At 42.4% G+C, this 12726-nt stretch overlaps 1 protein-coding gene across 3 annotated transcripts in view; it reads right to left on the reverse strand.

The window, feature by feature from the left end:
• UPP1 (uridine phosphorylase 1) overlaps positions 1-12726 on the reverse strand; it is a 117325-nt gene that overhangs the window by 47837 nt on the left and 56762 nt on the right. For all 3 annotated transcript variants that reach the window (XM_086964893.1, XM_086964895.1, XM_086964894.1), the window contains exons 3-4: positions 4504-4621; positions 2588-2746 (exon numbers count right to left, since the gene is read on the reverse strand). In XM_086964893.1, coding sequence (XP_086821019.1) covers positions 2588-2746; positions 4504-4621 — 277 coding nt within the window. The remainder of the gene's footprint in view (positions 1-2587; positions 2747-4503; positions 4622-12726) is intronic.

The following is a 12726-nucleotide window of genomic DNA, read 5'->3' on the forward strand; positions in this document are numbered from 1 at the left end:
ATGAATGGCCAGCTGATTCAAGAGACTGGGAGCTTTGAAGGAGGAGGACAGTTGTTTAATTTTCTTTTGTCTGCTGGTTTTCCTGTTTCATTAGGATGTAGCTGCAGGTGACCTAGGTGTTGTATGTAGGGAGAGATGAGCTTAGAACAGGTAGTCTGGTTTGTTTCTGAGAATGACTCTGAAGTATAATTTGAACTCCATTGGCATATTCACAAAAATTAAATATGCAAATATTTACTCATGTGCAACGGTCTTTTTACATTTTGTAGTAAGTTTACTACTTTTGGCTATTCGCCATTTCCAAATGAAACGGTACTTCAAAGTGTAGCCTTAAATGTCCACGCCCACTAAAAGCAAAGGGGGGACAAATGTATGAGTGTAAAGTTGCTAGTTGTAACTTTTCACATGTAGGCAGTGGTCTCTGCCACTCCCTATGGTTAAGTATGGGGAAAAGTACAAAATGTAATTACACTTTCAAAAAATGTAGCACAATATTTGGATGTTAAATAAAAATATGAACACTCTTTATATATTTTTTAAACCTAGAGCACATACAAAATGTTACAGCACTATTGTATCAAAGGTACATTTAAAATTATTTTAAATATAGATAATGAATGTATAATTATATATAAAGATCTATCTAAAAAACTTCCAACTTATAGTAAAATATTTATTTTCATTTAAATGCATTAAGAATCACTAAAACTCATGTATCAAATTCATTTTAAATAAAAAAAATGGTTTAAAAGAAATCAAAATTTAAATGTAATATAATTTAAAGGAGTCTACTAAAATATATTTGAAATATATATATATATATATATATATATATATATATATGTATATATATATATATATATATATATATATATATATATATATATATATATATATATATATATATATCCAACAAATAAGATGTATTTATTATTCATATTTGTTTTGTTTTTTAAGTCGAAATCAGTTTATTTTACCAATATTTTCTATGGATTTTTTTTTTAAGTCTCAGCCTCCATTATTTTCTATGGCACAGTGTTGGAGTACCGTAGTCTAGTTCTGGGCTCACTTCAATATTGGTTTAAAGTGGAGTGGTGTGGCCCACTGGTTAGAGGCAGCAGACCCGGAAGCAGAGAACGGCTCGGGACCAGGGTTCAATTCCCGACGCGGCAGGGTCGTGGACCAGGGTCAGCGGACTCGATAATTCTCGCCTCGGTGCATACTCTAACCAGTGATCACACTCGGCAACTCTGGGCATTAGCTTGCCTCATCTCCACAACGGCCCCCCACATACGCCGGGGATGCCTGGTTTCACCTTGGAGATACCCAGTAGGGACCATCTCACAGGGAAAGCCAGGACGGGTTCCCCAGCAGTCTACTGCGCAGAGATACTCCTTCGGGAGTCGATTCTAGCGCATTACAAACCCACAATTAAGTATGTTTTTTGGTACATTTTAGCTTTAGTAACTTTAGAAGTGCAGTTTGTGAATAGCAATGGGCTTACAGTTTTGTGGGTGGGTTAGTCCCTCCATTACCCCTCCCTAAACTACTCCTATTTTGTAGTGAGTATTTCCCATTTTCCAGCCACTACCTCTTCCCTTCCACATTTACTAATAAAAAATAGATATATGTGTGCAGCTATCAGGGCCGGACTGGCTACCAGGCAGTTTGGAATGCTGTTGAGCTGGGGGCTGATTTCGTTGATGGGGACCTGGGTGTACTAAACAAAATTCTTTTTTGCTTTCATTATTTCGAAGCACACGCAGGTCTCCATGAACGAAATCAGCCCCAACTGCAATTAAATCAGCCCCCAGCTCGGCAGCATTCCAAACTGCCCGGTAGTCAGTCTGGCCCTGGCAGCGATCTCAGTAATCAGGATGTATGTTTCCACATAGAAAAAATATGAGCCGCAGAGGTATAGACTTACACAAGGTTAATGAATAACATTTTGTAATACGTAAGTAGCACTATTGTAAATGTACTACAAATTGCAGTTTGTGAATTAGACCCCTATTAGTGCTGGAAGTGGTAGGCAGTGGACATCCTTAAGCATGAGGGTGACATGATTGTACTTGTGATGACCAGTGATTAGGCATATTGGTTTATAGAGGGCAGTCCTAAGGAGGAGTGAGGGGGGGAAGAGGATGTCAGTGAGCATGCATTGCCCTTGTGAATCTTGTGAATGTGTGAAAGGGCAAGTGACTGCACTGTCAGGTGAAAAACTATAATTTAAAAAAAAAACCTTCTCTGGGCTGCACATAACGAGGAGCGAAACCATTTCACTTTTACTGCATTGCTAGTTTATGCTACTTTAGCTTGCTGACACTACCTCACAAAAATCCAGAGAACTTTTATTTCAGGTCATTGTAATGCTGCACTGTAATATTTTGTGATAACAATGCTAATGATGTGGGTCTTAAGTTTCCATTTATAGTTTTAATACTGTTGTCAGACAGCGGCTTATTAGCAGAAAGCAGCGCCTAAGAAATTACATATCCCTCAATAAATATTTTTATATACAATTTACATATTTTATTTAGCAAACCCTCCTTCTAAATTTTGAAAATAAAAGATCTGTAATACTTACGCTAACTGATAGAACAGGTCCTACTTTATACATTGCATAGCGGTCTGTTCCTGCACAGATGTTTGGAATGTCGGCCTTTGGATCTCCCAATTTCAACTCCTCTGCTATGTACTGAATAAAGAATTTCATCCTGGATGCGCTACCTCCAACACACACAAACTGAGGGGCAAACATAACAAAATGCATACATTCAGTAAAATGTGAGATAACTTTGCAAAGGGTACAGAAGTTATAATCTGGTAACTGGTTTAATTTCAAACACATGCATTTGTATTTATTTTTATAGTGCTTGATGATGTGATGGAGAAAAATGCAACGCTCTACAGAACAATGTATGCAAAGATAATAACATATTTTACGATAGTTTGGTTGGGTGAGGCAGGCAGGTCAGCTTTCAGCAATATTTTAAACATGGAAAGGATAGAAATCATATTGTGGACAGGAAGTCCATTTCAGCATCATGAACCACATACAAGAAATAAAGTGGCAGAGCGAAGAGTTTTAGAGAGAGTCATTACTGAAACTAAAGAGCATAAATAAGGTGGAGTAAATAAATAATGGCATTTAAACACAAGTGAAAATAAGTAGGAATGCATAATGTGAAAAGTATTTTTATTATTTTGGAGAGAGCACAAAATAAAACCAATTAACCTGAGGCAACAAAGGATTTGCAACCTTTATTTAGCACAGTTTCTTCCTCGTTTGAAGCAGTGATATATTCTTTAAAACTTTGATCAGGAAAACATTCACATTTTTGTGATCTAGAAACGTTTTTAAAAAATCAAGATCCAAAAAGGAACCGGTAACATTTTAAAAAGTAAGGTTTGACAAGAATATTTATTGCATGCTTTATTAACTAGATTTTGACGGGTAAAAAAATAGTAAAAGAGGTCCCAAAAAAGAATCCTGTACTTGTTGGGTTGATAGACTATTTTAATGGGCGTCGAGCAATAGAGTAAAAATATTGAAACTTGACAAACTATAATGAAGGTAGTGAATGTAGGAACCTTGGCACTCTTGTTTGTACAACTTGTCTTCAGCGAACTTCCTATGCATGCCCTGCAGTGACTGTAGGCTTCTTTTTTTTAGATATTTAGACTAGTTTCTACGGTCTCCTGGAACGAGACTCTCTGCTCTCCCAATGCCTGCTGGTCTGATAGGAGCAGTCCTTTCCTGTATCACACACCAGAGTCCCAACACACAGTTCAGCAAGTTAATTATGAAAGTATTCCCCTTAAATGCATTGCCTGTGGTAATTGTCAATCAATATGAAATCAGTTCCATTCATAAGGATCCAGATATTCCTCTTTGACATCAACGTGGTCCCTAAGAGCCCGCTAGGTACGATTGCTACTCCAAGCAGCGTAACTATGTGACTGGCATGGATGTGCACTACTCTCACAGACTGCTAGAAGAGGGCTTCTGGGAGCTAGGCTTGAGCTCTGGTGCACATGTCCATAAAAGAAGAAGCCCAAACAGAGCCAGTTACAACCTGATCTATACAGGGAATATATACAATTCAATACATTGGAAGATTGGCATCTATCACCGGACTTGCTTTATTATGAGTTTTCTGCCATTTATAATATATAACAGGCATGTCCAGCTTCATATCCTCATAGGTTAATTATTGATGACTAGAGTAAGCCTATCACTGACACTGTAAAGACTGTTAAAAGTTATACACACTTTTAGGTTATCCTATGGTGGTTGTTTTCATGCTCTTATGACACCATAACATAGGGTGTACACTACTGCTAAAATCAGGTCTTGAAGTGTTTATATTTTGCATTTTAATCATAAAGAAACACAGACTGCATCATTGGTTTATTAGTAACTGAAAAGATTGAGTTAAAAAGTGTTATTTAATCCTTGTTAGTGGTATTATAGTCTGCACGCTACAAAGACTATCTTACCTTTACGTCTCCAAACAAGGCAGGAAAATCATGAGTCCCTGTCCCAAGATCAAAGTGATACAATATATCTTCCTTCATCACGTCAAGGTGAGGGTTCGAAAGGTGAATCCTGCAGGCTCTGTGGACATGGAAGGAGAGCATGTGAGGAAGCAAGACATCCCTAAGGTTCACAAGAATGTCAATTTCGACTGTGATGCAAGCAGGGGCCCATTTACAGCATCATTCTACGTACACCACTTTTCTGATCAGCAAAAAATAGCACAAAAATACACTGCACCAAGTAAAGCTCCACTTAGGCTCTCCCAGGCAACACAGTGCGAAGCACACAACCAGTTTCCATTTTGTAACTGAGATTACACAAGAGGCACCTGCTGCCTTTAAATGAGATCTGTAACTCCAGGAGGTTTCTTAATTTCCCCGCAGCAAATGAATTTTCGGTTATAAAAGCCACACAATACCTGTGATGCAGAGCAAATAAGAGAAATACACAAACCATCATTGCCTTTTCGTGCATTATGTTTTTCAACATTATCTATATACAAGATAAAGTACCCTCGACGGTATGGTAATGAGTATAATGATACTGAGCTAGGCTTAAGCCGCAATGAGGCACGGGGCTCTAGGAAAAAGTACTTAATACGTTCAGAAAACGTCAAAGTAACTCGCACAATCCCTGTTATGTACAATTGGCTGTATTGTATTCACTGGCCCAATTGGTGTAATAAGTGCATATCAATTTCTAACTCACTTTAAATAAGCCATTTATCGGCAGTTAATGTTGGTAAGAAAGATTATAACGACCTGACTGGGCGGCGGATGCGGGCTTGCATTTGCTTTTTTCACTTTGAATCCTTTCTGGGTGGAAGAAGAGAGGGGCTGCAGATAAACTCCCTCGTGGGCCCTGCAGGCCGCCTCCGCCCATGCCACTCCAGCTGTGCTCTTATTAAACAAGGACAGTAATATGAGAACTCTAAATAGAATTTGTTTTTGTTCCTTTTCCGAAAAAATCTGCTCCTGGGGAGCAGTTGAGGCGGAGTGTTTGAAAAGGAAATTCTTCTCTCTAGATTTCATAGAAACAGCATTATTTCCCGTTTTCTTTTCTTTTTTTTTTTTTTTAATTTTTGAAACCTTTATTGTGCATCAGAGGAATACAGTTACGGGCCCACAACCACACTGGCCGGCCTCGAAGCAATTAATAGCACAAAAAGTAAGGATAGAGCAACCCAGCAGTCCCAAACAACAAATGCGAAAAGTGTCCAGGACCTGGCATATGGAAAGAGGGACCACCGGGTGAAGGAGGAATTAGGTTAATTTTAAATTTTGTAGATAAGAAGGATCAGACGCGGACAATCTATCAAAAGCAGATGGCAGGCGACGAACCAGCAATTAAGCAACAGTACGGGAGAATGATTGAGAAAAACAGCAGAAAACAATACGCTTCGGGATAATACCATGAACAAACAGTACATGCTGGCCATCGCCCGCCCCCCCCCCCCGTTTTCTTTTCTGAGAAGACATATACAACCCAGAACGAACATTGAAACGACAGGATCAAAACAGTCAGACCTTTGTATCCGGCCCTAAAATATCACTTTAGAAAGACGGACACTTTTTCTGGCCGGCATCCGTGATCTGGGCACTGCCACTTCGATGTCACTGATCAGCTGCAAAAAAGGAAGTAGCATGCTCTGGGCTCCTCTGAGGAGTTCTTCGTGAGTCCTGCGTCTATGTCTACGCCTAGTTGTGACTACAAATACATTTGTTTAAATGAAGACTGCAGGCCTGAGCTCAAGATAGAGATGTGGGACTGGCAGAGCTTCAGAGCTACTAAAAGGCAGGACAAATGGGCACAGAAAAATGCTTCCTGGTCAAGACCAGTCTACTTTAACTTTCAGAAATGTCATGTGGCATAGTGCTTCCTCCTCTGGTGTCCCTAAAAAACGAAACAATCCAGATTGTCCTTGCCCAGCTGCCTTCATCGAAGAGCAGAAAGGGACAAGAGCCCTGTGTTGTGCCGGTATGGCCTTAAGGGAAATGCCGAAAATCCCTGCTTTTGGCACATCACATCAAAGAACACTTCACCCAAGACCGACTGGATCCAGTCCCTCGTTGGGCACCATCCCCACTATTTCATTCTCATGCAATGTCACATCAACTCACCCACAGACAGATACAGATGCTATTCTAGTTGTATTATTGTTGTATTTTCTATTACACTGGTCCTGTTCTTCATAGGGAGCTTGTCTCCATTCATGCAGGCCCTGTGCTGATCGGCTCCATTGTTCCTTTCTAATTCCCTCGCTCCTGGGCACCTGCTTGGGACAGGAAGAGGTGCCCCATGTCTTAGCTGTTGACTTGGGAGGTGCCCCTGTTGTGACATAACATCATCACACAAATCCAACCCAAGAAACAACGTTCCCCCACTTCCCTCACTTAAAAGCAATGACAGAAAATGCACGCTTGCTTCAAATTGATCAAAGTTCACCCAACAGACATTTTAGGCCTAAACCCCACACATAACCTGGATGCCTCTTTTACTGCACTTAAAATCCTAACCATCTGGAACCGACAGCCTCAAGCTCCAAGACACCTGATCTCATCTAAATTTCATGCTCCAACTATGAAAGCAACATCTTGCAAACTCATTTCCAAATCCCAAGGAATAAATCAATGATAAAAACCCCTATAAAGGATGCATTTGTTAACTTGTTGGATGATGCCCACATAATGCAGCTTGTGGCACTTCCAACATCCATCAAATGGAACGCCCTAAAATACATTCCCTCTGCCAAGTTCAACCTCATCTTCCACCCCACACCTGGTGACTGGACCCCCATGCAGAAGCCATTGCAGCCCCCCTGCTCTACTCTTCACTTACCCATCAAGGACAAAAGAAACCAGCAAAGCAGGTGAGAAGGGAGCAAGTTAAGCAAAACTGCTTTGCTGCAACTTCAACACAGCCAGTCCTTTGGTGTACCAAGAGTGATGTGCCTTCATGAAAGCAAGTACATGGGCCCCACTGTTGGTAAGTTAAGAACAGCAGTTACAATGATGCAGTGGACCGTTCTCGGCCTCAGTGCCTCAGAACCTGCCCTGCATCAGACACAGTGCTGTTTACTTAAGCAACCCCCACAAGTGAGACTTTGTCCTTGTAGAATTTTGGCACCATTATTCCAAATCTCTAAATGAGGCTTTTTGGTTCAAGCACTACCCCCTGTACCAAAGTGTAACCCCTACTTAAAAAGCCAAATATGTTCCTATTAACAGAGCATGATCACCGGCTGTAAGGATGTGACGGTCATAAACAGAAAGAGACAATCCTTACCCACAGTTTCCGAGCTTTACGGTCTCACAATAAAGCACTCGCTCAAAGACATATGGGATTAAATGAATTCACTTTACATACTGTAGACGCATTAAACAGGGTCGTAACAGTGCAGCCCATCATGATACGGCCGGTGGGAGGTACGGCCCATCTTACATACAACTACTATTAAATAAAAATAAATCTTAGGTCTTTTTTACCATCTAACTCACTGAAAATCTTGTCTCAATCCCTTCACTTACTCGTCACCTTAGAGAATTTGCATCTGGTAAAAATGACTTTTATCACCCACCATAAAATCCTCCAGTTAGAAGCTACCATGGCTGGCGACGGCGTTAGGAAATACACAGAGGATAATTGCTTTGTTCGGTTGTAGAAGAAAAGTGGTGCCCAAAGCAATAAAAAATAGAGCAGGAAGATTTCCATAAAAGTGAAGGAAAGGAGAACAAAAACAACTTGTGCGAACACAATACATTTAAGATAAACATGGCCTGACTCCTGCTGAGTACTTCACACTATATTGTCTATAAAAACACACCCTGTAGGGACAGTCCTTTTTAGGTCGAGCCTAGCGCAGCACACATGCGCTGTCTATTGGAGGCTTCTTGTGAGGGCTCAAAACTTCACCGTGTGGGTCGGACTCCTCCCATACATCTGATTGGCCTTTCAATAATGAAAGCACACAAATGGCCAAAGGCGGGTGCATGTCCCACCTCTTCTTCAAATGTTCACTCCCACAGCGTTTTGCTCTCGGGAGCGAGCAGCGGCGCGCAGGCTGGCAGCTGCATTCCTCATTTTTTTTAGCTTTCACAGCGGGTGCCTTTAACAAGGCTGTTTATGCTACGTGGCAGTATTGCTCGTGTTTGATTTCAGAATGTAATCGCTCAGCTGCTTCCTATGGTTTGGTGATTTGTTGCCAGTTTGATTCCACTGCTCTTTAAATACTGGTATGTGATTTACATAAAAGTTCAGAATGATTCACTTGCTCCAGCATAGACATAGGGCCTAAGAACCCCCCTGTAACTAGACCATTTGCCACGTTGTGAAAATAGTGCTAGTGGCTTTCAGGGCACACTGTTTTGCAAGGAAATTTACCACGTCCTTTTGTAATCAGGCGGTTTATAATTGGTTTCACCGAATGCCCGCGGATGGAGGACGGCTGCCCTGAACAATGTATAGTATGCCGTCTGCAAGGTATTTCTAGGTCCTGTCTGGGTGGGACTGTGGCAACAATCGTTTCATTTTCACACAACACGTTGAGCACTGGGAGTTGCAACGCCCAGACTTTGACCTGCCAAGCAGCCCTTTTATTGCACACCCCAGCGTCAGGGCAAGCTGGTAGCTTTCGCTTTGCATCGGAGTTTCCATTCCGGGCATGAGTTCGAGGGGAGTCCTTCCCCATGAACAGGGCGGGGCAGGCTTGTTTGTTGCAGCGCCTCCCTGGGACCCTTGACACAGGTCCTCAACTCCTCTCTCTTAACCCCCTCCTACTGTTCGACACTCTTTCCCTCTGTATTCTGAGCCAGGAAAAACACCGGGGCACTGATTATCTTCACTGCACACATGACGATAACTGCTCTGCATCGCATATACTTCCTTTTCATTGTTAAAATCCAGAAAAAAATAGAAGGGATTTGGGAAAAGACCAGGCAAGCCTCTAACTATGAACTATAAGTAAATAGCAAGCAGTGCTGCACCATGCAACACCATTAATACAGCATGCCCCCCTCTTATACAGTCACCCTCTCAATATATCATAATAATGCTGCCATGGTCAATAGCCACACGTGTGTGTTTGTCACCATTACACCTGCCACGTCCCGCTTTGGCACCCATACTCCAGGCATGCTGCCCATTGATCTCCAACGCATCTTGGCTCATTTCATATCGACTTTAAATAAAAAGTGAACGATTATTAGAAATGTTGGGTGTGTGGCATGCTAATAGGGGATAATCTGCTGCATGGCTACACTTATAAGGTCCCAAAGGCGAGACCTATTGGCTATTCCAATGCTTGTTCCTAGAGGGGCGTCACTTACTATGTACAGGGCCCCTAAATCAATTTCCCAAGTCACGTGACAGGGGTTAAGAGGGCGTTTGGGCGCTTGAGCACACTCCATTTTACATCTGACTGTGTCCTCGTCATTGTTGGCGACGCGCAGACAAAGTCATGTGTCAAAATGACACCCACCTGTCCAAACGTCGTAATTTTGTCTAGTTGCCCTTCACGTTTCAAACAGTGGCCTTTATTCACCGAGCAATGTCTTGTAACAAGGATTGATTTAGGTCGTATCAGGAAACGCACTCGTTTCAGTAACCCCAGTCCATGGAATCCTGCCATCTGAGATCTTATGGGCAGATATGCACTTTTGCACTTTCCAGACCGTGGTTGCCAAAGCAACCATCCTTGCGTCACCTACGGTATTTGATTGGGCCAAGATTCACATGAGACTTTCCTAACAGTTTCATAACAGGATGTGACATTGAGAGAGTTCATAGCAGTTTATTTCTCACGCAAAAAACTCGTCCTTCCAGTAGATCAGAAAAAAACAGACGTTATGATTGTGAAGAAAACAAAATTCTTGAGATGCAGCTTGCAAAGTGAGAACAAACTTTACTCACATATGGTGCATTCCTGAGCGTCGATGCTGCAGCATAAGCGGCCCTTAAATAACGAAACAACAATAAAGCCAGGCATACTTTTTTTCAAAAATCCTTTATATAAAGGAGTCGGGGGAGAAGCGAGACAGAATATACCTGGACGTTACAAAAGCAAGTAGATTAGCAAGTGAATTAAGAGTTTGGAGAGGGGTTGGCACGGTTCCAGACGCCAGAAATGAATAAAAAAAAGGGAAAATAGTAGGAATGGCACAATTCATATGAGATCAGTAAAATTTGTTAAAACTCGGTAAGATTTGGTGATCCCTTTGCAGGGGCCTTCACGGTACTTGCAATAGATATTTTGAGAAATGTAAAGCTAAATTGTGATTTCAAAGCATGTTGGCCCTGTAAAATTGGTAAATGATGAGAGTATTGAAATACCACTTTACATACACGTTGCACACATGCTTTAGTGCCAACATATCAGGGCTTGGATTTACCCGCCACTCTGTCAGGGTATGCTGGTGGAGGCGCGCGCCATTGGAGAGTGACAACAAGGGCTGGAGCCGGCAAAGACTGAACCAACCCTTAGACTGGCCCTCAGGCCCTTCTCAAAAGCCAGGGAACATGTACGGTCACATGTGACTATTCTGTTACTACAGTACTGGTTGCACCGCACAGGTATGTGCAGGTACACCGTGGCCCGCTTTTATACGGTGGGCGGTCACCTCTCCGGTGGAAGCAGGTGTAGACCATAACTGCACACCTTGTGACGTCAAGGACGCAGGATCTCTTTTCCCAGGAGAGACAAGAAATGACCACCACTTTATGAGTGCTCGCTAGTCGGTGTACCAGGGGCGAAGTAGGTTCCTCGATTACATCTGAGAATATTTAACTGGGAGGGCATTTCACTATTACAGAAGGGTGTTTTTTGAACCACAGCCATAGCAGGGCAAAGCGTGCAAGCTACACTTAAAGCAGAATGCTCAGCTTTTATAATACAACCCATGTTCTCAATCATCAAAGCAGTTTGCAACTATTGGGAGAGGAGTTGGCCTAACGGCTAGGGGAGTCGACCTCAAATCCGCAGAACTAGGGGTCATATTATCAAGAAAGGGCGATACATTAACACCGCTTTTATCGGCAGGAAACTGCCGCTAAAGCGGCGATAATGGGCTTGATAATATGCCCTGGTGAATTCCAGTGGAAGCCCAGGTTAACACCAGAACCTGGGCTTCTATGGGAATTCACAAGGGCATATTAGCAAGCCCATTATCGCCGCTTTAGCTGCAGTTTCCTGCCGATAAAAGCGGCGATAATGTATCGCCCTTTCTTGATTATATGGCCCTCGGTTCGAGTCTCGGCAATGACGCTGAACATCCTGAGATTCTGAGCAAATCACTTAATCTCCCCGTGCCTAACACAAATTAATGTGTCCTCATGTAATGCAACTGGTGCTATGTTAAGCACTCTGATCCACGATTCGGGTCAAGTTCGCCCTATATAAAACTCTGTAAAATAAAAAATAAAAAAACTATATATGAAGCATTCACTGCTTCATGCTAGCCATGTTTATGCTAAGGGTTGGCCTCCAAAGGAGCGCGAATATCTGGCAAAAGTAGAATTTCCAATAAATTAGCAGCCTGGTCCTGGAATCCATAGATCAGGTGCAGCTGGCATTGTGCCCTCTCCCTCATCAAAAGACCACCAAAAGGGCATGGACTTCAACGCCCAAAATATGAGGAGTGGCAGAGATGACACCATGCCCCCTTTGACCATGCAAACATGTCACAGGACACGGGTGACATTTTATCCCACCTTTAGCCCATCGACAATCTCCAATTTACTGCTCAGGGATTATGGGAAGGGCAAGTGATGGAAACAAAAGAAAATAAACATGGCTTCGACAGCCTTGCTGATAGTCACTTCCTGCTGCTACTGTTGTGGTCGCCGTGACCTGGGCAGCGACACCGTTGCCAGCGGAACCAAAAGGGAACCCAGGGGTGGGAGTTGACCCCTCCGGCTGCCCCTTACTGAGGTGTATGTTGAGGAGACTGTAGCACAGCAGGGCATTTCACTGCTTTCAGTCTCTGCTTCAAGACACGTTGCACTTTGAGCGTACAAATTCTTGTACTGTGGCCTACTGGGGTAGTCTGTACTTACAACACAGATAGGACGTTGTCATCCTCAAACCGGTTTGGTTGATACTTTTAATGACCACGGGTAAGATTTGAGTTTTCTGAGATTTGTCGGAAATTGTGAGTCATCTGGCAAGTATTTATATGTATCTCCTTGAA

Source organism: Lissotriton vulgaris, chromosome 4_1 (assembly GCF_964263255.1).
Source record: "Lissotriton vulgaris chromosome 4_1, aLisVul1.2, whole genome shotgun sequence".
NCBI classification, from domain to species: Eukaryota; Metazoa; Chordata; class Amphibia; order Caudata; family Salamandridae; genus Lissotriton; species Lissotriton vulgaris.